General features: G+C 44.7%; 1 protein-coding gene across 13 annotated transcripts in view; it reads left to right on the top strand.

Annotated features, from left to right (window-relative positions):
• Positions 1-24,628, top strand: part of myo3b (myosin IIIB) — a 494,517-nt gene that overhangs the window by 309,570 nt on the left and 160,319 nt on the right. For all 13 annotated transcript variants that reach the window (XR_010963429.1, XR_010963430.1, XM_067987493.1 and 10 more), the window contains one exon: positions 20,925-21,036. Coding sequence is in view for 11 of the 13 variants with exons in the window: in XM_067987493.1 (XP_067843594.1) it covers positions 20,925-21,036 (112 nt within the window). In the remaining 2 variants the exon portion in view is untranslated. The remainder of the gene's footprint in view (positions 1-20,924; positions 21,037-24,628) is intronic.

Genomic DNA, 24,628 nt, shown 5'->3' with positions numbered 1-24,628 from the left:
GGTACTGGAAACCTTTTTGCCTACCACATCTACCCAGTGCATGAACAGCCCTGTCTACGATTTTCCCCTTCACACCACATGAAGGTCCCTCCACCTATAGACGCATCTTTGTGTGGATTAACTTATGGCTATCATTCAAGATATCATCAAGACCACGAGTAAACTTTGCAAAAACAAATGTGTGCACACACTTCAACTTTAGTGGCACCATAATTTTAATTCCAAATCATACTGTATCTGTCCATTGTTTATTCCTGCCATGCTTCCTCTATATGTAACTGGATGATGTGTGCCTTCTTAAATCTAGCCTTGGTGTATCCCCTAGGTGTTACCTGAGTAGTAGAAGTGCGTGAGGTCGCTAGCTGCAGTGTCCATGAGGTGGCCCTCATCTCACAACATAAGTTGCATCTTGTGCTGCTTCATGGAAGCCTGGGGCCCGATATTACCATGGCGGCAGGTTCGCGGCGGGGGAGCGATTGGGCGCGTGGGTAACACGCCCGGTGAAATCAGTCTGCCCTGCCCGCAATCGCAGGCTGATTGGATCCACTTACCTCTTGTTCCAGGTTCCCCGCTGCTGAGCTGCGCGGCGGGCGGACTACGCATGCGCAGTAAGGTCTGTCAGCTGGAGGAGCTCTATTTAAAGGGGCAGTCCTCCACTGACTGATGCTGCAACAAATAGGAAAAATTACAGCATGGAGCAGCCCAGGGGGAAGGCTGCTCCCAGGTTTAATGATGCCTCACTCCAGGTATTATTGGATGGGGTGAGGAGTATACTTACTCATTCCCCTACACTCCGTCTGCCACATCACCGCCCCCACCCCACATCTCCTTCTGCACTGCCAACACTACTCTGTCGCATCACCCCTCACACCCACTCAAACCTCATCCTCATCTTACCTGCACTTACTCACCTCGCCAGTACTCATCCCGCCACTACCACAATCTCATGGCTCTATGTCATACTCACCCTCTCATGCATCTCTTTCACAGTCAGCCTCACTCAACCTGCCACTACCTGTGCTGCAGCCACAGGGCATGCATCACATATGTGCAATAGGAAGTGTAAGGCAAACGTGTCGTGAGCATGAAGGGGATGCACAAGGGTGTTTGAGGGTTTGTTATGGTTTTTACTTATATTTAATTTCTGATCAACTCACATTACATATTATATTGGCACCACTACTGCCACGTCTTTACGAATCTTGTCTGGTTTGTGCAATAATGCCCTTTCCTGAGGATCACAATGAAGACCCACACCTGATGCCACCCATTGTGTCACTGCAGAGTGGGTGTAGGTGTATTTGTAGGGCTCTTTTTTGCAGACGACTGAGAGACGTCGGCGATGTCCCCGGTGGCACCCTGGAAGGATGCGGAGAAGTTGTTGACGGCAGTGGTGACTTTGACAGCGACGGGTAAGAAGATGGTGCTCGGGCCAGCCGGGAGCAGCTCGGCATGAAGGAGGCTGCAGATGTCCACGACTACATGTCGAAGTGACTCTGAGCCTCCATGTGCACTGCTGTTCAGAGAGGTCCAGGAAGTTGAGCCTCGGTCTGTGGACCCTGTGGTGAGGGTAGTGCCCTCTGCGACGCATCTCTCTCTGCGGTTGCCCTCCCTCCTGCCATGCAGGTGGATGTTTCACAGCACTGTGTTGAGCTCCACGTGTCAGAGGTAGACGGCGTGGCCGGCGAGGCTGGTGATGCTGTTCGCCCTCCGAGGAGGTCATGACTGCAGCTACGGCGGCCCCCATCCGGAAGATGTACATCTGAGGGGGTCCGCAAGGTAGGTACATGTGTCTGGACACCGGGGTAAGTGTGAAAGTTGGTGAATTTTGTTGTTAGGAGGAGGGTGGTGGAGGCCAAACTTTGTCCAAAGTGACAGAGTGGCCTCCTGCAATGACTGAGGGTCTCCCCCCCTCACCTGTCAAATGGACCTTTGCAGCTGCCACAGGCTGCAGCACGTCCATTTGAACTGGGAGTGTTTCCCCCAGTACGGGTGTTGTGAGATTCCTTACCCCAGTACGGGAAACAGTCCCAGTTGTTTGTAAAATCCCAACCCTCCTAAAATATCACGTTAATCAGGTCTGTAAACGACCTGAAATACCAAAATAAATACCTTAAGTGGCACCCCGCCGGCTTTAATTGCCGGCGGGAGTCCCACATGCGGGGGCTGCGCGTGCATGTCAGCGTGTCAGTGGGGAACCCGTAAATGGGGCGGGTTGGAGCCGGGCTCCCGACCCGCCCCAGGAAACCCCGATTTTTGTAGCCCCCCCGCCAGGAATGCACCCGATCGCGGGTGCTAAAATAGAGCCGCTGGAGTCCTGCCTCCTTTCTGTCACATGATCAGATATCTAAAAGGCTTAAGAGGCAGTAGCATCATGTGAGTGCATTCCTGCCATGCCACTACTACTGTGCAATGGACCTGCCAGGCTATTGATTCGTGAGAAAGCAGACTAAATGGTATCAGACTGATCAGTGAAGTCCTGTGAGATGGTTGTCAGGTCTGTTGAAGCCAGAACAGAAACCATCTCCATCCTGCCTCCATAGCAGGTCTGAGCATCCATAGAAAAAGCTAAGACCATCCTTAGTGCCTCTATGGTGAGAGGCCATGCTGCAGATCAGTCTGGAGCTACTATGTGCTCAAGAATGGAATGCATTGCTACAAACTCAGCTAATGAATTCCAACTGAGATTGCACATAGCATGAGTGGACAGGAAGAGCTGGGGCTGGAAGATGAGGAAGCAGATGTTGTTAACCAGAGGCTCAAAACAATTACTCCGGCCAACAGCAATTGTTCCTTCCATCCCCTCTCCTGTTGTCCTCTCTCCCCACTTCTAGAACGGGAGTGCCGCTGACAAGCGGCCCATAATTCATTTTTTTGAAATAGGCGAGCTGCTTGTCCCAAAATACAAAGCATAATTTGGTGTATTTACATAAGCAACTCTACTAATAAAGAATTCATCAATATTATGGACTTTCAAAAGGAATTTGATAAATTACCACATAATAGACTTGTCAGCAAAATTATAGCTAATGGGATTAAATGGACAGTGGCAGCGTGGATACAAAATTGGCTAAGGGTCAAAAAACAGAGAATAGTGGTGAATGGTTGTTTTTCAGACTGGAGGGAACTGTGCAGTGGTGTTCCCCAAGGGTCAATATTAGGACCACTGCTCTTTTTGATACTGGACTTGGACTTGGGTATAGTGGGTATAATTTGACCTGGACTTGGGTATAGTGGATATAATTTCCAAGCTTGCAGATGACACAATACCCGGAAATGTAGTAAACAATGTAGAGGATACTAACAGACTTCAGGAGGACATAGACAGACTGGTGAAATGGGTGGACACATGGCAGATGAAATTCAATGCAGAGAAGTGTGAAGTGATATATTATGGTAGGAAGAATGAGGAGAGGCAATATAAACTAAATGGTACAATTTTAAAGGGGGTGCAGAATCAGAGAGACCTGGGGGTGCACATACTCAAATCTTTGAAGGTGGCAGAACAAGTTGAGAAGGTTGTTTAAAAAGCATAACGGATCCTGGGTTTTATTATTAGAGACATAGAATACAAAAACAAGGAAGTTATGCTAAACCTGTATAAAACCCTGGTTAGGCCTCAGCTGGAATTTTTTGTTCAATTCTGGGTACCACACTTTAGGAAGGATGTCAAAGCCTTAGAGAAGGTACAGAAAAGATTTACTAGAATGGTGCCATGGATGAGGGACTTCAGTTATGTGGCGGGTTTGGCGAAGCTGGGGTTGTTCTCCTTAGAACAGAAAAGATTATGGGGAGATTCGATAGAGGTGTTCAAAATCATGAACGGTATTGATAGAGAAACTGTTTCCAGTGGCAGTAGGGTCAGTAACCAGAGGACACAGATTTAAGGTGATCGACAAAAGCGCCAGAGATGACATAAGGAAACATTTTTTTATGCAGTGAGTGTAAAGATCTGGAATGCACTGCCTGAAAGAGTGGTGGAAGCAGATTCAATAATAACTTTCAAAAGGGAATTGAATAAATACTTGAAGGGGAAAAAATGACAGGGCTATGGGGAAAGAGCATGGGAATGGGACTAATTGGACAGCTCTTTCAAATAGCCGGCACAGGCACGATGGGCTTAATGGCCTTCTCCTGTGCTGTACCTACTATGATTGTTTGTATTTTGGATTTAAAAAAATGAAATAGTTGTTCTGTCCGTTAACTTTTCAAAAGCTTATTAAACTGATGGAGTGTTTATTAGCTGATTTTACTAAAATGGTATGTTTCTGCTTCTGATCCTTGATGCATTATGTGACTGTCAAGTACTAACAGTCATTAATTATATTATATTTGTTGTGAACTTCCAGCATTATTAGGACAACAAACAGATTATAAATAGTTAGAAGCTGCTTAGTCTGATTGGATTTTTGATTTTATCTTTTTGATTTTGTTGGTGGCTAAAGGATCAATGTGAGCATCAGAGTTCATTTTACAGATTGCCATGGGTAAACTGGCATCACTTCAAGCTACCTGTGAAGTTGGCAACCTGTTGGATATTTACAGGTGTGGTTGCCGCATTGGCAGTGCAGATCAGAGCTTGTTTCTTTTGCTTTTTTCCCATTTCCCCTTTTTTCAGAACTGCCAAATTATCAAAGTTGTTTCAAGTTTGAAGAAGCAGGTGTAGATAACTTCACAGGCAACTTTTTGCAAACCTTGGTGAAAGGGAATTTCCTGCATGGGCTAGTCTAGTTTTTCTTTGCTTTTATGTCGGCTTTGATGAATATCTAATAAGCTTGGAATTGTTTGGGTTCAGTTGATATTGCATCATGCCACAAGTTGTGCTCTGATTCACAAAGACTACTTGTAGTCTTATTTATAATCTAATCTTTTTCATTTAGTTCCTATGCTATGCATTTTCTTATTTCGGAGAAGAACCTTTGTTTACGATCAGGACATGTCTCTTCTAATCTCTGCCGTGCCTGTGTACGCCAAATTCCCTCTTTGTCCATTTGCATGCGCATTTTAGCTGCTGCACCAATTCCAAGCCCATTACTTCTATTCCTTTACCTCTCTTGGCATTCTTTGAATGGTCCATCGAGGCACCCATCGCTGCTTCCTTATGAGCAGCAACTCAATCTGCCCTTTCCTCCTGTCTCAACGACCTACCAGCCGAGCACATCTGCTGGGGGCTTGCTTCACCAACTTCATTCCTTTCCACCCTGTAAATTTCAGCTCATCCCATACTCTGCTGCCTGTATCTTATCCCACACCAGGTCCCACTCATTTATCAACCCTGTCCTTGCTGACCTACATTGGGTCCTGGACCCCAAACATCTCCAATTTAAAATTCTCAATCTTGTGTTTAAATCCCTTCATGGCCTCATTCCTCCCAACTCTGTGATCTCCAGCCCTACAATCCCTGCCCCCAGATTCTCTGTTCCTCTGACTCCAGCCATTTGTGCATCGCCCCTGTTTTGCCTGACTGTTGCCAGTCATGCCTTCAGTTATCTAGGCTCTACGTTCAGAAGTTCCCTCCCTAAACCCATTCACATCTGCACCTCCCTCACTTTCTTTAAGACCCTCCTTAGAATCCACCTCTTCAACCAAGCTTTTGGTCACCCCTCCTAATATGTCCTCCTTGGGCTCAGCATCCATTTTTGTCTGATTATGCCTCTGTGAAGCACCTTGGGATGTTTTTCTATGTTAAAGGCACTATATAAATGTTGTTGTTCACTTAATCTTAGGAACACACCACATGTAGCCTAGTAAAATGAAAGAGAAAAGTGCAAGAATTTATTAAATCATCAAGATAGACCAGCTCCCAGCACTAAAGTGGAATCATAATGTATATAATTCTAACTAGAAACAAAAGATTTAAATTGTTTGTAGTTAATGTTAAATCTAGTTCACAAAAAAAGTTTTAAGAATGTAGCTTAGAGGTAAGTGTCACTATTTGCACCTCTTTAAAAAGAATCAGCTTTAAATAATTTGAATTAACATTCTTTTTTCCTGAATATTTTTTGAATGAATTGTGAATGCTAGTCATCTCATTGAGTCCAACAGTGGGAGAGAGATGAGTTAACATTTGTGAGGATAACAATTGTTAAGCAGGAATAAAAACAAAAAATGCTGAAAATACTCAGCAAGTCAGGTAGCATCTGTAGAGAAAGAAACAGAGTTAACATTTCAGGTCAAAAACCTTTTGTCAGAATTGGAAGAAGTTGAAGATTAAACAATTATTAAGCTAGTACAGAGCCAGGCAAAGGGGGGAGGAAGGGGAGGGGAGGAAAGAACAAAAGGGAAGGTTTCTGATGGGGTGGAGGGCAGGAGTAATTAAATGAGAAAAGTGATGATGGTGCAAGGCAAGGAGGGTGGTAATGGGACAAGTAATGAAACAAAAGATGGGTCCAGAGGAGGTATAAGTGATCACAGCAGAACCATCACCAGCACCTGCTGTCCGGAAAAAATGGGAGCAGTGATTATGATCTGAAGTTATTGAAATCAGTGTTGAGTCCAGAAGGTCGTAAAGTGCCTGATTGAAAGATGAGGTGCTGTTCTGCGAGCTTCTGTTGAGCTTCACTGAAACAGTGTAAAGGGCCAAGGACAGAGAGGTCAGAGTGGAAGTGGGACGGAGAATTAAAATGGCAGATGACCGGAAGCTCAGGGTCATTCTTGCGGACTGAGCGGAGGTGTTCAGCAAAGCGATCACCCAATCTGCGTTTGGTCTCCCCAGTGTAGAGGAGACCGCATCGTAAACAGCGAATACAGTATACTAAATTGAAAGAAGTGCAATTAAATTGCTGATTCACCTGGAATGGGTGTTTGGGGCCTTGGATGGTGGGAAGGGAGGAGGTGAAAGGACAGATATTGCATCTTCTGTGCTCACATGGGAAGGTGCCGTGGGAAGGAGAGCGGGTGTTGGGGATGATGGAAGAGTGGACCAGGGTGTCACGGAGGGAACGGTCCCTTCGGAATGCTGAAAGGGGAGGGGAAGATGTGTTTGGTGATGGCATCGCGCTGGAGGTGGTGGAAATGGTGGAGGATGATACGTTGAATGTGGAAGCTAGTAGGATGGAAGGTGAGGTGAAAGGGGACCCTATCTTGGTTCTGGGAGGGAGGGGAAGGGGTGAGGGCAGAAGTGCGGGAAATGGGATGGACATGGTCAAGGGCCCTGTCAATTATCGTGGAGGGGAATCCTCGGTTGAGGAAAAAGGAAGACATATCGGAAGTAATGGTGTGGAAGGTGGCATCGTCAGAATAGATGCGACGGAGAGGGAGAAATTGGGAGAAGGGAATAGAGTCCTTACAGAAAGCAGGGTGTGAGGAAGTGTAATCCAAGTAGCTGTGGAAGTCGATGGGCTTATAGTAGATATTGGTTGACAGCCTATCTCCAGAAATGGAGATAGAGAAGTCGAGGAAGGGAAGGGAGGAGTCAGAGATAGACCATGTGAAGGCGAGGGAAGGATGGAAATTGGAAGCAAAGTTGATGAAATTTTCCAGTTTGGGGCGAGAGCAGGAAGCGGCTCACATACATTCATCAATGTACCGGAAAAAGAGGTGAGGGAGGGGACCTGAGTAGGACTGGAACAAAGAATGTTCCATGTATCCCACAAAAAAGGCATAGCTGGGACCCTTACGAGTTCCCATAGCGACACTTTTTTATTTTGAGGTAGTGAGTGGAGTCAAAGGAGAAGTTGTTCAACGTAAGAACAAGTTCAGCCAGGCGGAGGAAGGTGGTGTTGGATGGGGACTGCCCATTTACAGCTCCTTTAGACCCATCTTTTGTTTCTTTATTTGTCCCATTACCACCCTCTTTGCCTTGCACCATCATCACTTTTGTCATTTAGTCACTCCTGCCCTCCACCCTATCACAGACCTTCCCTTTTGTTCTTTCCTCCCCTCCCTTTCCTCTCCCCTTTGCCTGGCTCTGTACTTGCTTAATAACTGTTTAATCTTCAACTTCTTCCAGTTCTGATAAAAAACGTCTTCGACCTGAAACGTTAACTCTGTTTCTTTCTCCACAAATGCTGCCTAACTTGCTGAGTATTTCCAACATTTTTATTTCAGAATTCCAGCTTCTGCAGTATTTTGCTTTTGATTTAATTGTTAAGCAGGATTGCTTCAGTTGTGTATAAGAATTCAGATCTCTCAATAATTTTTTTAATCAATTGATAGAAGAAATAAATAAAACAGTTTTATAAAATTAAATAAATAGGGAATAATACATGAAAGTTTAAGATTGATAGAATAAAGGAAAATACATGTGAAGAAATGTTTCCATGTTTCTGATGATGAATGCAATATTTTTCTGATTTAATGCAAAATTACTCCAGTACTAATTTCAAATATTGTTTTTCAAAAAGAAATGATTGGCAGCAGTATTTACTTTATGTTTGAGTTGGCACCGAACTGCAAATCCGCCCTTATATTGCCACTTCTGCAATTTTGCTATAGCACAAACAAAATTAACATTTTATAATCTATACCGTACTTGCACCAGAATTTTACTGCTGAAACAGTTTAACCAGCCATTCCCTAAATGATTGACACAAATCTGTAGATGCACTCAATGGACTGGTATTTTCCACTTCTGCACCTGGGTGGAGAATTATGAGCTGGCAAGCGCAGAAGCAGAAAACTCCGGCCCATGTATTTATTTGAAAATTATAATTAAAAAGAGACAGTGGGACCTGGTTTTGCTGCTCCTGTGGGTAACTATTACCCTCTGTGCTCATGCTGAAAATGATAGCTGCATTGCTACAATATTCTGAAATATGCATTATTAACTGATTTTAATATTAAAACAGTGTCACTATTTGCTTTGCACACATGAACATAAAATGGCAAATTGGGACTCTTGTACTTTATGGTAAAAGTGCCAAGCAGACTTCTTTTGACTAAAATCAGGGACTATGCATGTTAATCTTCTGAAGATATGAATGTTGTATAATAAACATAGAAGGAACAGTGTCAGTACAGTAATTGCAAAACAACTTGCAAATTAGGATTGTTTACTTTAAGAGGAACTCAATAAACTCAAAGTGAAGTCCCATTAATCGAACTGTACAGATCTTAGGTCCCAAAATCCCTGGGTTCCCGATGTGGCAGCAGAAGTGCGATGGGGCGACACTTATGCCTGTTGACATCCTGGGATGCTGACCCCATCAGAAATTCTGTGGTCACTTAATTCCATAATTCTGGTGGGACAAGGACGAGGGTCCAGCCAGCAGTAGCTCAGATATGTTGGATGGAAAATTCGGGAAGGGGTGGAGCAATGGCATAACCTTTTCATTGAAAGGGCTGCATTGATTTTAAGGGGTGACCAGACTCTGCTAAGAGGGAATGCAATGGTAGTTTCATGAGCAGGAAAAAGGTGAGAATCTAACTTTTCAGTAACTGCTATTGAAGTCCTGCTGTCAGAAATACACATGACGAAATGTTTCCATGTTTCTGATGATGAATGCAATATTTGTCTGATTTTAGGTTTGTTTAAAGCAAAATTACTCCAGTACTAGTTTCACTTAATGAGCAAGGAGGGAAGCAATTGTTGGAATAGCTGTGAAGAAGCCATCAAAGGCAGCAGTATGGTCCATGTAGAAGAGGTAGCTGTGGCTGTGAGTAGCACCTCCATAAACCTAAGGACTGTCTTACAGTGTTGAAGTTTAGTGATCTTACAAGGTCAGCAAAGGTAAGTGTGTTGTCAGCTGAATAAGAGGACAGCGTACTGAAACACAGAGAAGCAAATAGGTGTTCCCTGCTCCAATATTCAAGTAATGCCCTTTGGGATATTTCATGGCAACTTATTCCTTGCCCCAAAAGCAATGTAACATTGAGTTGCATCCAAACTACAGCATAGAAACAGGTCATTCGGCCCAGATAGTCAATGCTGGTGTTTATGTTCCACACGAGCGTCCTCCCTCCCTACTTCATCCTATCAGGATATCCTTCTATTTCTTTCTCCCTGATGTGCTTATCTAGCTTCCCCTTAAATGCATCTATGCTATTTGCCTCAACTACTCCTTGTGGTAGTGTGTTCCACATTCTTACCACTTTTTGAGTAAAGAAGTTTCTCCTGAACTCCCTATTGGATTTATTAGTGACTATTTTATATTTGTGATCTCTAGTTTTGGACTCCCCTCACAAGTGGAAACATTTTCTCTATGTCTACCCTGTCAAACCTTATCATTATCTTAAAGACCTCTATCGGGTCATCCCTCAGTCTTCTCTTTCCTAGAGAAAAGAGCCTCAGCCTGTTCAGCCTTTCCTGGTAAGGATATCCTCGCAGTTCTGGTATCATCCATATGAATCTTTTTTGCACCCTCTCCAACGCCTCTATATCCTTTCTATAATATGGAGACCAGAACTGTGCACAATTCTCTAACATTCTGTACAAGTTTAACATAACTTCTTTGCTTTTCAATTCTATCCCTCTAGAAATGAAACCTAGTGCTTAATTTGCCTTTTTTATGGCCTTATTATCCTGCATCACTACTTTTAGTCATCTGTGTATTGGTACCCCTAAATCCCTTTGAGAAACTTGGCAGCACTCATTGCCAATTGTCTCACAGTCTGTAATGAATGTTATCACTTTATCTTATGTCCTTGTTCCCTTCCATCCACCATTATTAACATCCATTTCATGAATCCTGGCAGATTGTGATTGCAGGATCTGGAGACTGCAGCAGCCATTTAACATAATGCTTTCCTCTGCAGGAGAAGACAGCACATAATGCCGGAGAATGTCAGGTCACTGGGGGAGGATGTGCACAAATACGCACATTAAGTCAACATGAAGAGGAAGCACTGGCTATCATTGTAATGAACTCTGGCCTGGCAGTTTGGGATGAAGATATATGAGTCAATGTGCCTTTATGCATTCATGGCCATATACATCTTGTCTTATATAAGATTTTTACGTATTCTTCGGTCTCTTCACCAGCTACCAGTTTCCTCATAAGAGATTCACAATGTAGCTATTTAAGATATCATGCTGCTCTTACAGACTCAAGATAACAGTACTGTTTTTTTCTCCAGGGACTGTAGACTAGGGAACAGACGAAAAGTATGATGATGAATTAGAGTTGCAGTCCCCTGTACCTCTGGCAGCACTGGGTGCCCATTCACCCACTATCATTCACCCTCTCCCTTGCACTCAGCGGCATAGCGACACTCACAGAGGGGGTACAAATAGTGTACACGAAGAATTGACACGTGGTGAGACAGAGAGCACAAGAAGCCAAAGGATGCAGATGTGGAAATGGAACCTGATGTACTTAAGTGAAGGCATAAGAGATGTCAGCCCCTTGCTGCAGAGCAAGTGGATGATGATCTCAGTAGTCCTGCCATGAAGAGAAGGATACTAACAGAACATCAGACACATATGGATATTCTGCATGGCCTCTCCCAAGATGTGTGGCAGATGGCTGGTGTTGGAAAATATTATTACTGCTACCAAGGATTGTTAATCCTTTTCAATAATATTCCATATGGTTTGGGCACGAGTGTGTTCGTGACAGCAAGCTTTATTACAGACCCAAGAACAATGTTCTAATACAGTTATAACAAACGACAAGCACTTGTACAACCTGGTTTTCTGAAGGTGATCAAGCTTGGCCTCCATAGGGTTGTGGTCCTCCGACCGTCCTGAGAGCTCTAACTTTGGGGTCAAATATACCCTGTTTTTATTCTATTCAGCTGCTGTGTTCTGCACGTCTCCTGTTTTTGCTAATTGCTTCAGCAGTCTTTTAATGATATCAGCTCTGGTGCCAACTACTTCAGCAGTCTTTCAGTGATCAGTTCTATGGTGCTATCTGCTTCAGTAGTCTTTCAATGACCCAAGTAATTTTAATTGTTCTAAGTAATCACATCCCTTATCAAGCTGCAGACTTCCTCATGACAAAGCATGACTTTGTCAACCCAGAGATGAAGAGTTGTCTCCACAAGCACTGCCCTCTTGCTGAATGCCTGGGGCTTGCCAAGATACTTGACTATGTTATGGTACAAACCATATTCTTACATCTGGGATAGTGATGGAGTCCACTGCCCTGTTGTGTGCCAGCATCTGAGAACATTTCACGTCATTGCAGTATATCCTGGATAAAGTGACAGCTCCAGGAACATCTGCAGATCTTCCCCAACTTCATGAGATATTCGGGCAAGTGAGTCAGCTCAGTCTGGAGGCACTGAATGAAGAACTGCAGATCTTGGGGGATCATTTTCAGGAGGTCATGTCAACTGGACTGCAAAAGTATATAGGGCAGCATCTCGGAGGGAGAAGAGACTATTCAGTTGACACATTCTCAGGGAATTAAGGATCTTTCTGATTCTATGAGGATCGTTCTCCTACTGATCAGTGGTAACCATAATCATGTTCCCAGTACCTGTGGAGTAGCTGGAGTGTGTGGTGAAGAGGCTGCTTTCCCTCATGGCAGCAGCACAGAGGAGAATTCCATCAGCTCCCTGAAGAAGCCTTCAACCTTGCAAGATCAGGCTACCAGGAGCCCATGAGAAAAATTCAGCCTGTCCTGTGTCCATCCCACAACTTGGGAATCGTGAGAAAAATTCCATCACCATCCCAAGAAGCTATTAATATTTTTCAGTAGCTGCCTACAGCTCAGACTGCAGTCCCTCGGGTGCATATATAAGAAGGGTTAGGATAGGGCAGAGAAAAGCTCATGTGGTCACAAAGGCTGTGCATGATGAAAAAACAAGTAAATAGTTTTAATAAATCACTTTGATAGAAGGACTATTTGGTGTTTGGTTCTCTTGTAGGACAGTGGGCAACAGGGAAGGTGCTGATGATGAGCCTCAGGATCATGGCTAGCTGTGAGGGGCAAGGATTTTATTTAGACCATAGAGAGCTTGGTGAGAGGAGGCTGCTTTTCAATGGGCCGAGACTTCTGATAAACATTGCTTTATGCATCTGTGAAGGTGTTCCGAATGAGTCTGGCTCTCAGCGTCCAGTAACACAAGGCACTGTATCTGCTTTTTGTTCTTGATGGGTCTGGTCTTCAGCATCATTTAACTGGGGGCCAATTTTCAGGGGGTGAGTTTGGTGTCAGTTCAAAACTCACCTGCTACAGCAAAAAGACACCAGGGTATTTTAACTTCTGGGCCTCACTTAAATTCCGCTGGCCAACTTCCCAGCCGTTCCAGGTGGGAAGCGGCAGAAATTTGCTGGCCCAGAGGCCACCCGCTGCGGAAGTAAGTACGCGGGATCAGCTGCCGGATCCCATGGGGCCTCCCTGTGATCGGTTGGGGTGTTGGGGAGATCACTGTCAGAGAGGCTTAAGATTTCCTTGTGGGGCCTGAAGGAGCACTCCTGATCCTCCTGGCCCCATAAGGAAATAATTTTTTAAAATTTCAACTTACCTTTTCGGGCCTCTTCTGGCTCCAACCTACTTCCACGCTGGGTAGACCTAGAGGGAAACCTCTGGCCACCTAGTAAAAATTGCAGTCGGGTCATGATGATATCATCAGGACCTGACATGCATCTGTTAAAAAGGACCCTGTCAGCTTTGGGTAGGTGCCCTTGCCACCTGCTCAGGAAAGCAGATTAAAATGCAAATCTGTCATCTCCCAGTGGCCGAACAGACACAGGACGTCCCATCCAGCTAGACTGTACCACACCACCTGTCCCAAGTGGAGAAGTTCCTGAGGAGGAACCACTTCGACCACAAGGCAATCAGACAGTGGTTAACATGGAAAGTTCTGGGGGTCCTGCAGGGAAAGGAGAGGGTGAATCCAATTGGGCAGTTCCCCGACCAGGCACCGGAACTGACCAACTGGCATCAGGATGTAGCTTGGATGGTGGTGAGAAGGGGCCTCCCAGTCGGGTCTTTCCAACACCCATGGAATCTCAGCGCCACCGCGAACTGCCCCCAACGGTGGGGACGAGACTGTCGTCCAACTCCTGATGGACTGCCCCTTGAAGCAGAAAGTGTGGAGAGAGATGCTTTGGTATCCGTCCTGGTTCATCCCAAACAGTTCAGTCAGACAGGATTCTGTGCTCTATGGGCTGTTACCTGGGACGCACACTGAGACAGATATCAACTGCTGCTGGAAGACCACCAGCTCGGTGAAGGAGGCACTTTGGTCCACCCGAAACCTGCTGGCTTTCCAGCTGAAGGAGCTGTCCATGACCTAGTGTTGCTGACTGGCACACTCCAAGGTCCAGGAGTACATGCTTTAGGACACACTGAAGCGAGGTGCGGCCTACGCAAAGGCTGTACAGGGAAAGACCACCATATAAGGCCATCCCACTTTGTATTGTACAGAATATATTAGAAGATATATACTGTGTTTTGAATTGTAATAATGGGAACGGAGAGTGTACGATCTGTATTGTACTGTTTTGAATTGTAATTGTGAATTTACTTTGAATTATGTGCATCTTAAATTTTATGAAATAAAGTATATTTTGAAATTTAAAAAAGGCTGTAGGCTGGATAAGTAACTTGGATGATTTTAACTGCCTACCCATCCAATCTCCTCATGGCTTGCTCACTTTTAATTCTTGTCTTCATGTCTGCTTCATTGTAGCACTGTCCTGCAGCAACTGATGGTCCTACAAAGTGGCATCATGAGCCAAGGGAGTAGTGGGTATCTTTTGTTACCCCGCAGCCATCCTGCCCCTTGCCCTTGCTGTTGAAATAGAGCTGAGACACTGGACTGTCAAAGTATAAAGGCATCACGACAACTTCCAACATACTGTGAATTTATGTGCAAGAAGCTGTGCCTATCGTTGCAGATTACCTACACATTTAGGGAATGGAAATCTTTGTGATTAATAGAAGTTTACATTTGGGGCATGCCATGTGACATAGATGCAATCAATAGCTCCACAACCCTGGGAAATCTGGCAATTCTGAAAAAAATTTTGGCCCTCTCAATTATTTGCCTGAAGTACTGTCGAATTGTATAAACTGAGCTGCCCTAGCAAAGAGGGCATTAGTGATTTGCCTTGTACAGGAGTGCATAGCAAATTGTTTAATCTGGAAAAGGTTCTTTGTGGCTCCCTGGAATGAGCTTGTAGCATACAAATTGAAAGCTGTTTCTCTGCCGCAGTCAGAGCTGTGAGTGCTATGGACTCTGATTGCAGATCAGGCTGTAGCAACGAAGAGAGCTCCTCCAAAGCTTCATGACAAAAGTGCAGCCTTCTGAGACCGAGGCCTTGATCTTACGTCGGGGTGGGATTGGTGTGTGCGAAGGACCTGGGCAGGTGACAAACCTGCATACCAAGGCCCAGAGAGATTTTGACTTCCGGGCCTCATTAAAATGTTCATGTTCCGACTCCCGCCCAAACCTGGCAGGAGTCATTGCCAGGCTGGTGGAAGCAGGAGTTCGGGTGGCAGGAAGCCGCCACCGGTAAACTTACATTGCTGGGCCTCCTCAGGCCCTGAATCCAGCTCCCGGCAAGTTTGGCCTGGCAGAAAAGCCACCACTGCTCCTCCATTCAGGCCGCTGTTTAGACTGCTCAAGACCTGGAAATTAGGTGTCCAGGTCTGAAAGGACCTAGATATGAGCTTGAGGGAAGTTGCAACTGTGAAGAATGTGGATCACACGTGGGAGGAGAAACCGAAGCTGGTGCAGCATATGATCAGATTTTCAAGAGGAATAAGCTTTTTTTAGTTGCCTACCTGCAGGAGAAGCAAGCCAGGAGCAGATAACATATGGACTCCAGACCATGGAAGATTTGCTTATTACATGCAAACTGGAGCAACATTTCTTCTGCCTGTACTCAGAACAGGAATTGGCAGCTGCTTTGGATATGCATTGTGAAAGAAGATAATGCTGTTAACTAGTTTTTTCAGTTGATTGTAGTAATTTTATTAAATTTTTAGTTGAGAAAGTTCAGTGTAGGATGAGTATTTGGGACCTGCTAGGGGTACTCTGTCAGGTTGATAGCATGATGAGTATGACCACTTTGAGGAATTGGGCAGGTAGGCCAAGTGCTGACATCATTGCATTCTGAATTCCTCAACAATAAATTTTAAAGCTTTTTAGAGGCCGTGCAGAGAATGTGCAAAGGCCTCATTACATCCCACATTTTATGCTAATGCATTGAAATTGGTCCCACAACAAGTTCTGTGTTTTTTCTCTGTTGTCTTCATTCCTGAAGCATTGCTCACCCCTATAAAACAGGTGCTTATGGGATTCCATGCTGTTCACATCAGAACTTGGATTTTTAAAGCTAGGCCTGGCAGACTGCTTGTGATTTGCAATTTGCTTCATTGTTTGACTGTTCATGCTGCAGTTTCTGCATTATTGACAACATTACTTTTTCTGCTGAATTTTTGCTACCCAGGACTCCTTTAACATACACATATAGCCTCCAGCAGCTGCAAATCAGAATTCAAACTATACTGCCAACATGAGCTTCCAATGGATTTTCCCATGGCTGTAATAGATTTGAAGGAGGAAGAGGAGTTCAGGCATAGGGAAGAAAGGCAGGTGCACTTGCACCTCAGATGTCTGGGCCTCACTCTGAATCAGCCAAGAAATTGAATATCCAGACCCAAGAACATCTACTTGGCTATTTCTGAGGCAATCTGCTTTTGCCAGCTCCACTTCTGAAGATTGTCAAAGGACTGCATGAAGCACTTCTGCTAATTTTAGCTCTTTCTGCAGCCTCTATAAGGTGCATTCACACAGCAGATGCACATCTGGCCCTACCCCTCTTTTACCCCTGTTGCTGCTCACCTGCTCTCATCAGCACTTGCTGTTCTTCTCCTGTGCTGGGTGCCTCACCAGGTGATACTTCAATCCTCTCTTTCAGGTTCCTCCAAGATGGAGTGTACATTGGCCGGGTGGTGGGTGGAGCGTATGCCGCAGCTACCCTGGTGTAGGGCCCCATGGAATTTTCATTGGTGGCTCTGATTTGAATTAGATCAGTGAGCTCCCAGTGCAAAATGCAATTCCCTATAGGCAGCTTGATGATCAGTTCCTCCAGCATTGCATCCAGAATCTCCTCATTGAAGGGGGCAATTCTGGCATTTGGCCCTGCATGACATTCCAGGCAATATTTCCTTCTTTGGAGTACAGTAATGGTGGGCCTGCCCCTCTGGCTCCACCATAAGCCATTTTCCTGAATTGGGGTAATTTCTATCCGATGGGATTCCTGTCACCAAGAGGAATCTAGTGTCTGCAAGTCAGGTAAATCAGCCGGTGCTGCAGTGGGACCACTATAACAGCACCAGACGAGGCAGTGAGGGACCTTAAAGGGCCAGAAAAGTCCCAAATAAGCAGAAACCCATTGGTTTTGTGGGCCTTGGCAGAGATTGAGGTCTACAAAGATATGTTTTTGGACGGAGAGGGGTCCTTCATTCCCTATTTCCCATCCACTTGCAGTCCCATGCAAGTAGAAAATGTGCAGGGAGCATATTACAATCATTTAAGTTAGTGAAGCTTAAAGGATTCGGTCGAATTGTCTCTGTAATCAAGCTGTAAAAATAAATTGTGGGTGCAGTGCATGTGCCTGTCATGCAGTGTTCTGTTTTATCTTACATTGATACTGTTCAAAAACAGTCCTGTTGAAGACATTACCCACCTTTCAATCTATAAACCAAAACCATTGTACAATTGAGACTGAATAGAAACTAAAAGTAACTCTATTACTATTTTTAAAATATTAGTTTGCTCAGTTTGTAGCAACCTTGCCTCTAAATCAGTGGCTGTCGGCTTAAGCCCCATTTCAGGACCTGAGCACATAATCTAGTCTGACATTTCAGTGCAGTAGTGAGGGAGTACTGTATTGTTGGAGGTGCCATCCTTCGGGTGAGATGTTAAGTCCAGGCCCCATCTGCCTGTTCCAGTGGTTCAGGTAAAGGTTAAAGATCTCATAGTGGGTGAATTTCCTCAGGGCTTCTTCCACTTCACCACCATAATTTCAGAAACCCTCTTCACTTGTATAAACAAGATTTCTGCTGAAGTTACAGCGGCGGAGCGGGAGAGGCCCCAAGAAAATTCATCCCTAGTGTTTTTCAAAGATTAGCAGGGAATTCTCCCAGCCAACACTCTTCCCTCAATTGACACCATCAAAAATAGATTAACTGGTCATTCATTCCATTGCTGTTTGTGGGAACTTGCTGTGTGCAAAATTGCTGCGTGTTCATTTACATAATAGTGACTGCACTTCAAAGTATGTAAATAATGAAATGCTTTGAGATGCTTAGAGAAGTGATAAGTCAACATCTTTCTTTCCTCCCTTTTCTTTTCCTTTCCTCCCTTTTCTTTTCCTTTCCTCCCTTTTCTTTTCCTTTCCTCCCTTTTCTTTTCCTTTCCTCCCTTCTTTTCCTTTCCTTACCTCCTTCTACCTTTCATTCTTCCTTCCTGTTACTTCACCAAGCACACACATGGGGCTCGATTTTAGCGTTGGGTTTCCTGCGGGTTTCCAGCGGGGGGGCCCCGAAAATCCCGATATCCAGTCACGTGACCGGATCGCGCCGAGATCCCGGCCACTTCCGGGTGCCGCGCTGACGTGCGGGGCTGCGTGCGCAGGCCCCGCTGGTGGGAATCCCGCAGGCAATTAAAGCCAGCGGGGTTCCACTTGAGTGTACTTACCTTGCTTGTTGAGGTCATTAAATGAGCTGAAGCAGCTGTCAAAACAGGAAGTGTGGGATTTTAGGTTCAAGGCAGTGTGTTTCACACACTGGGGGAAACAGTCTCCCTTCAACCGGTCGTGTTCCAGCCAACAGCCAGTGGCAGGTGCCAAGGTGCACTCCACAGCAGGTGGGAGAGCCCTCACCCACGCAGGAGGCCACCGCGTCACGTAGGGCAACCCCTGCCCTCCACCACCCCCCGCCAAGCCAGAGGACAGACCGACTTGAAACCGCAGCCCCAGTGCGAGGAACCACCTACCTACCCTGCACAACCCCTCAGACCAACACCTGCCAGATGGGTGGTGCGTTGACATCCTCGGAGGACGAACAGCATGACCAGCCCCAGCAGCCTCGCAGTCCACGCCGTCCACGTCTGACACATGGAGCTCCACAACAGAGTGCTGTGACACATCCACCTGTACAGCAGGAGGGAGGGCTACCGCAGAGAGAGATGCGTCGCAGTGGGCACTACCCTCCGCACAGGGTCCACAGACCGAGGCGCAGCTCCCCGGACCTCTCTGAGCAGCAGTGCACACGGAGGCGCAGATTCACTCGACATGTAGTCGTGGAGATCTGCAGCCTCTTTCATGCCGAGCTGCTCCTGGCTGGCCCCAGCACCATCTGCTTACCTGTCGCTGCCAAAGTCACCACTGCCCTCCACAACTTCTCCTCCGCATCCTTCCAGGGTGCAGCCGGGTACACCGCCGATGTCTCTCAGTCGTCTGCGTGGAAGAGCCCTGCAAATACACCTGCACCTACTCTGCAGTAACACAATGGGTGGCATCAGTGGTGGGTCCTCATAGTGATACCCAGGAGCGGGCATTATTGGACACAACAGACAGGATTCGCGGAGACATGGCAGTGGTGGTGCCAATATAATGTGTGATGTTTGTTGCTCTGAAATTCAATATTGGTAACACCCATGGCAAACCCTCAGACACCCTTGTGCATCCCCTTCATGCTCACGACACGTTTGCCGTACGCTGCCTACTGCACATATGCGATGCATGCCCTGTGGCTGCAGCACAGGTGGTGGCAGGTTGAGTGAGGCTGGCCGTGAGAGAGATGCACGAGAGGGTGAGTATGGGATAGAGCCATGAGATTGTATGAGGTTTGGGTTGCGTGTTAGTGGCGGGTGAGTACTGGCGAGGTGAGTAGGTGCAGGTAAGATGAGGATGGGGTTTGAGTGGGTATGAGGGGTGATGTGACAGAGTAGTGTTGGCGGTGCCGAAGGAGATGTGGGGTGGGGGCAGTGTTGTGGCAGACGGAGTGTAGGGGAAAGACTACGTGTTCTCATTGTGGCTGACCTACTGAGGTCATTGGAGCGCCTCCTGCACTGTATGCAGGTGGGCGTTATGTTGGTGGTGCAGGTGACCCCCTCTGCCACCTCGAGCCAGGCCTTCTTGGTGGCAGAGGCAGGCCGCTTCCTCCCGCCCGCCGGGTGGAAGATCTCTGTCCTCCCCCTCCTCCTCACCCCATCTGATGATACCTGGGGTGAGGCATCATTAAACTGGGAGCAGCCTTCCCCCTGGGCTGCTCCATGCTGTAATTTGTTCCATTGGTTGCAGCATCTGTCAGTGGAGGACTGCCCCTTTAAGTAGAGAGCCTCCAGCTGACAGATCGTACTGCGCATGCGCAGCCCGCCCGACGCGCAGACCAGCAGCGCGGAGCCCGGAGGAGCAGGTAAGTGATTCCAATTAGTGCATTGCCTGCTACGATCGCGCGGGCAACCCACTAATTTCACCGGGCGCGGAGGCCACGCACCCGAAACCCAACCCGCCGGAAACCCGCAGGCCTGCTAAAATCAGGCCCATGGAGTGACTTTTTCAGATCATACCTACTAATTTGAACTCTATTCTTGTATAAATAAATGAGTTCATAGTGGATTATAGTGACACTTTTGAAAATCTTTCTTAATGCATAGTTCATAGTGATATAAATTGTGTTTCACAATGCTAGTATTAATGAATTCAATTTCTTTCACATCAAATTTAGAGACTGATGGTAATAATCAGCAATTGTTCCTCATTTTCATGAGGAAATAATGTGACAAAGAACTGCTCAAAGAAAGTACACGTTATTATATTTGCAATTTAAAATGTTTGAGTTGTGAGTTATGTTAAGTTGGATAGCAAGTTTGTTGAAAAGCTGAGGACGTAGAAATATTAGTTGTTGTCCAAAGAAAACTGTTGGTCGCTGACCCTAAGGGTGATTCCCTTACATGTGCTATAAATATGTTTTGACTGCCTGTGGAATTTTCTTGTTATTAATATTGCTCTTGTTGTTACTATTAATCTGTAGCCTGTGAAATGTTCACCTTTACTTTGTTCTCCAATCTGTTAGATACTACTACCTTGCCTTTAGGGCACATCAGACACCTCCTGCTACCTGTGAAAGCTGTACCGCTATTCTAGAGAAAGCAAGACTAGACAAGTGGGTGCTTGGAAAAACTAAGGTAAGAACAGTCTTTGGAATTTTTAAATGTCACTGATCTTTATAGCTGGCTTTTTCAGAATTGCTTAATACTCTTTGATTGTTTTTGAAAATTTGATGGTACATTTTCATGAACGTGTTCATTTCAATATGTAATGTTACATTAGAACATTAATAAACTATTATATGTAGTTCAACCCAAGTAGTTGTAGTTCTAAATATTGCCTTTTTCTGTGCTTTGGTGAGAGGAAACTTATTATTTATAAAGTTGTCGATGTTCACTGGATCTATACTTGTCACTGAGTAAAGAGACTCCATGTTAACAGCACTGCAAAACGAAGTGGGATTGGGACAGTATGTGAGTGAGTATTCATAAACAAACTTAAGGATGCTGACCCTGAAAATCTGTGGTTGTCCCAGTGGACTCCCACCATAACTTCACTGCAGTCTACAGGAACGGTCGAAAACTAGGCTGGGATCTGGATACACCAAGTCTCTACCGCCCCTTATAGGGCTATCAACATAAGAGGGACATGGGGCTGGGGGCAGGAACTCGGAATGTTGTAATTCCAATGCACCCGGCCTTCTTTGGGACCCAGCATATGATTGGCGCAGATACACCTGGTGACACCAGGTGTACCGACCAACCAAGGGACTGAAGTGGGGTTCACATTATTTGGCAGCTCCTTAGGGATCTACATTGCAGCTACAAGATATTTCTGGAGTGATGGGGAACCTTGCATTGATCATCTATCTGTTGCCTGAGGCTCTGGCCAGAGTGGTGGGGGTGGGGGGGCATCCCAGATGCATCCTAGCCTATCAAAGATATTTACATCACGGGATCTTCCCCGGCCCCCCTCAAATTTCAGCAGGGTCAACGGTAGACACATATTGACATTTAAGCTGAGATGTGCTGCCTCATGAATTTTCAGGGCGGTTAACTTTACAAGAAAAGTTATGAATGAAGAAAGATCATTTAATGTATGCAACTTGTTCATTTTTCAGATCTTTGTTTGGAAACTGTTTTAGGTGGAGTCATATTTTCAGACCTTATTTGGCTTGAAGTACTTGATTTGAATGAACATGAGGGTTGGAAGAATGATATGTTGCACAACTTTATAAAGTAGCACCGATTGCCTGTATAACAAAGAGTGACTGCACTTTAAGTAATTTATTGGTGGTGATGCATTTTGAGAAAGCCTGAGAATGTGATAAAAACATAAGAACATAAGAACTAGATGCAGGAATAGGCCATCCGGCCCCTCGAGCCTGGTCCGCCATTCACACAAGATCATGGCTGATCTTCTACCTCAACGCCATTTTCCTGCACCATCCCCTATCCTTTGATGCCTTTAATATCTAGAAATCTATCGATCTCTGTTGTGAATGTACTCGATGACTGAGCCTACACAGCCCTCTGGGGTTGAGAATTCCAAAGATTGAAGAAATTTCTCCTCATCTGAGTCCTAAATGGCCTACCCCTTGTTCTGAGACTGTGACCTCTGGTTCTAGACTCCCCAGCCAGGGGAAACATCCTCCTTGCATCTATCCTGTCGAGCCCTGTAAGGTGGTGCTATATAAATGCAAGTTCTTTACTTTATTATTTTCTATGAAACCATTAACTTAAGGGCTTTTAGGAAATTTAGAGTTGCTTATTTTTTCAACTTTTTAAAAAGCCTCTACCTAATTAGGAACATAAGAACAGGAGTAGGCCATTCAACCCCTTGAGCCTGCTTTGCCATTCAATTAGATCATGCTGATTTGTACCTCAGTTGAGTCTCAATCTCACAAGAAGCCTATAATAGGCTATTTTATTCTTTAAAACACAAATGGTTCATCATCACCAGCAACCCTTCCATGCAAAAAAAGTCATCAATCTTATTCTAATGAGCATTTCCTTTTTGAAGAAAGTGATAAAGCATGATAATACACTCGTACTGTGGAAAATCTATGCAACTAAACTGGAAATAATGTAGAAATGGAAGTGCTGCTGCAGCAACTCCGTTCTCAAGGGCTGCAGATGCTAGTTTCTATTCAGTTTTGTGTTTTATATCTGCGTAGTATTTTCCACCTCCAGGCTCGCTGTTTTTCGTAAATATTTTGCTACCTGGCCATCTGTTGCAACAAATCTTAGGTTTGGTAACCGTGATCCATAAGTTTTTGGAAAAGTTCTGTCAAATGGTTACTTTTCTGTGATTATATATTGTGGGCACTCTATCTGAGACGCTTAAATATGTCAATAAGGACAGAAAAGTATAATTTTTATGTAAAGTTGTAAGTCAATTGAATTCATTTCATCACAAAGACATATATCATTACTTGATCAATTACTCATTCACCATTTAATTTTTATTACACAGCATGGTGTTGCTCATGGTGAGTTGGAAAATAAGCTGTTTAATAACAAAAGGGGTATTTATGCCGTGTAGCGGATAATATTAGGCCACTGATTTACAGTAATTGAATAAGTTGATTTCTATTTCTATTAAATGGAATTCTGGGAATTTTTCTGATGCTTTATACTTTTTGTAGCACTTTTTTAAAAGGTGCAACAGTGGCATAACTCACTTTAAGGAAATCCCCCTCCCCCATGTATATTACAACTGTACTGAATATCTAACGACAGTATAGCATGATACAATCTTAAAAATTTGTTTATTGCAAAAATCTTCCCAATCTTACTACTATCTGCTAAAAAACAGTATTTTAAATCTAATGGATCAAACATGGTAGCAATGCTGTTTTACTTCACAAATACTCAAATACAAAATAGATTCTATAATGTATTTATGGTGTGTAACATTTCAAAACATTTTGTGGTGCCTTGTTTCAAGATACAACAGCCTAGGTTTTTTTGATCAGTGTTCATTTAAAGCTGGCAGTAAGCCATTTATTTTAAATGGGTCACCGCCAGTATTAAAATAACACCAATTGGAACATCTGGCTTAAGGAATTTTTCCTGTAAGGGCATTGGTGCAAAATAATATTTTCAGTTCCTGAAATAACTACAAAGGCATGTTCCAATTATAATATCTGGTTTGGAAGAGGATAGTTATAGTCAGTGTCAACACACAAACTTTATACCATCCACGACATGCAGGGTTCACTTTCTTAATTGCTATCTAATGATCTCTGCTGGAAAGACGTGCATGTGGACCAGTTTGGGTATGATTGTGGTGCCTACAGTTGAATTGCTTGTTGATGCCCCCTGTCAAGGTTCATAGATGAACAATGGCTACTTAGTGAGGCGCAAGAATGCTGTGGGCACCTGTGAAGTTGTATCACAGTGTGGGTCAGCACTATTGAGAGAAAAGCAGAGAAAGTTGGGGGGGAAAAAGAAACAATCGGTCAGTAAAGAAGCCGATGGATCTTGTATATGATTCTCACCAAATTAAATACATTTCTGTCCAAACTAAATTCTATTTAAGGGGAAAGTTATGATTTAAAGAATTGCTCTATAATGTTAAATACTCAAAAGGCACATATTATAGAATGCTGCAGAAAAATACCTTCATTCTGCAGGCTTATTGTAACATCCTTCCTTCAACCTCACACACAGATTGCCCATAAGCCACAGCTGAATGGAGTAGAAAGTATATACTCTCTGGTTCTGT

The sequence above is a fragment of the Heptranchias perlo genome, chromosome 7 (assembly GCF_035084215.1).
Source record: "Heptranchias perlo isolate sHepPer1 chromosome 7, sHepPer1.hap1, whole genome shotgun sequence".
In the NCBI taxonomy this organism is placed as follows: domain Eukaryota; kingdom Metazoa; phylum Chordata; class Chondrichthyes; order Hexanchiformes; family Hexanchidae; genus Heptranchias; species Heptranchias perlo.
Note: the sequence above shows the minus strand (reverse complement) of the source record. Positions and strands in the feature narration are given on the sequence as shown.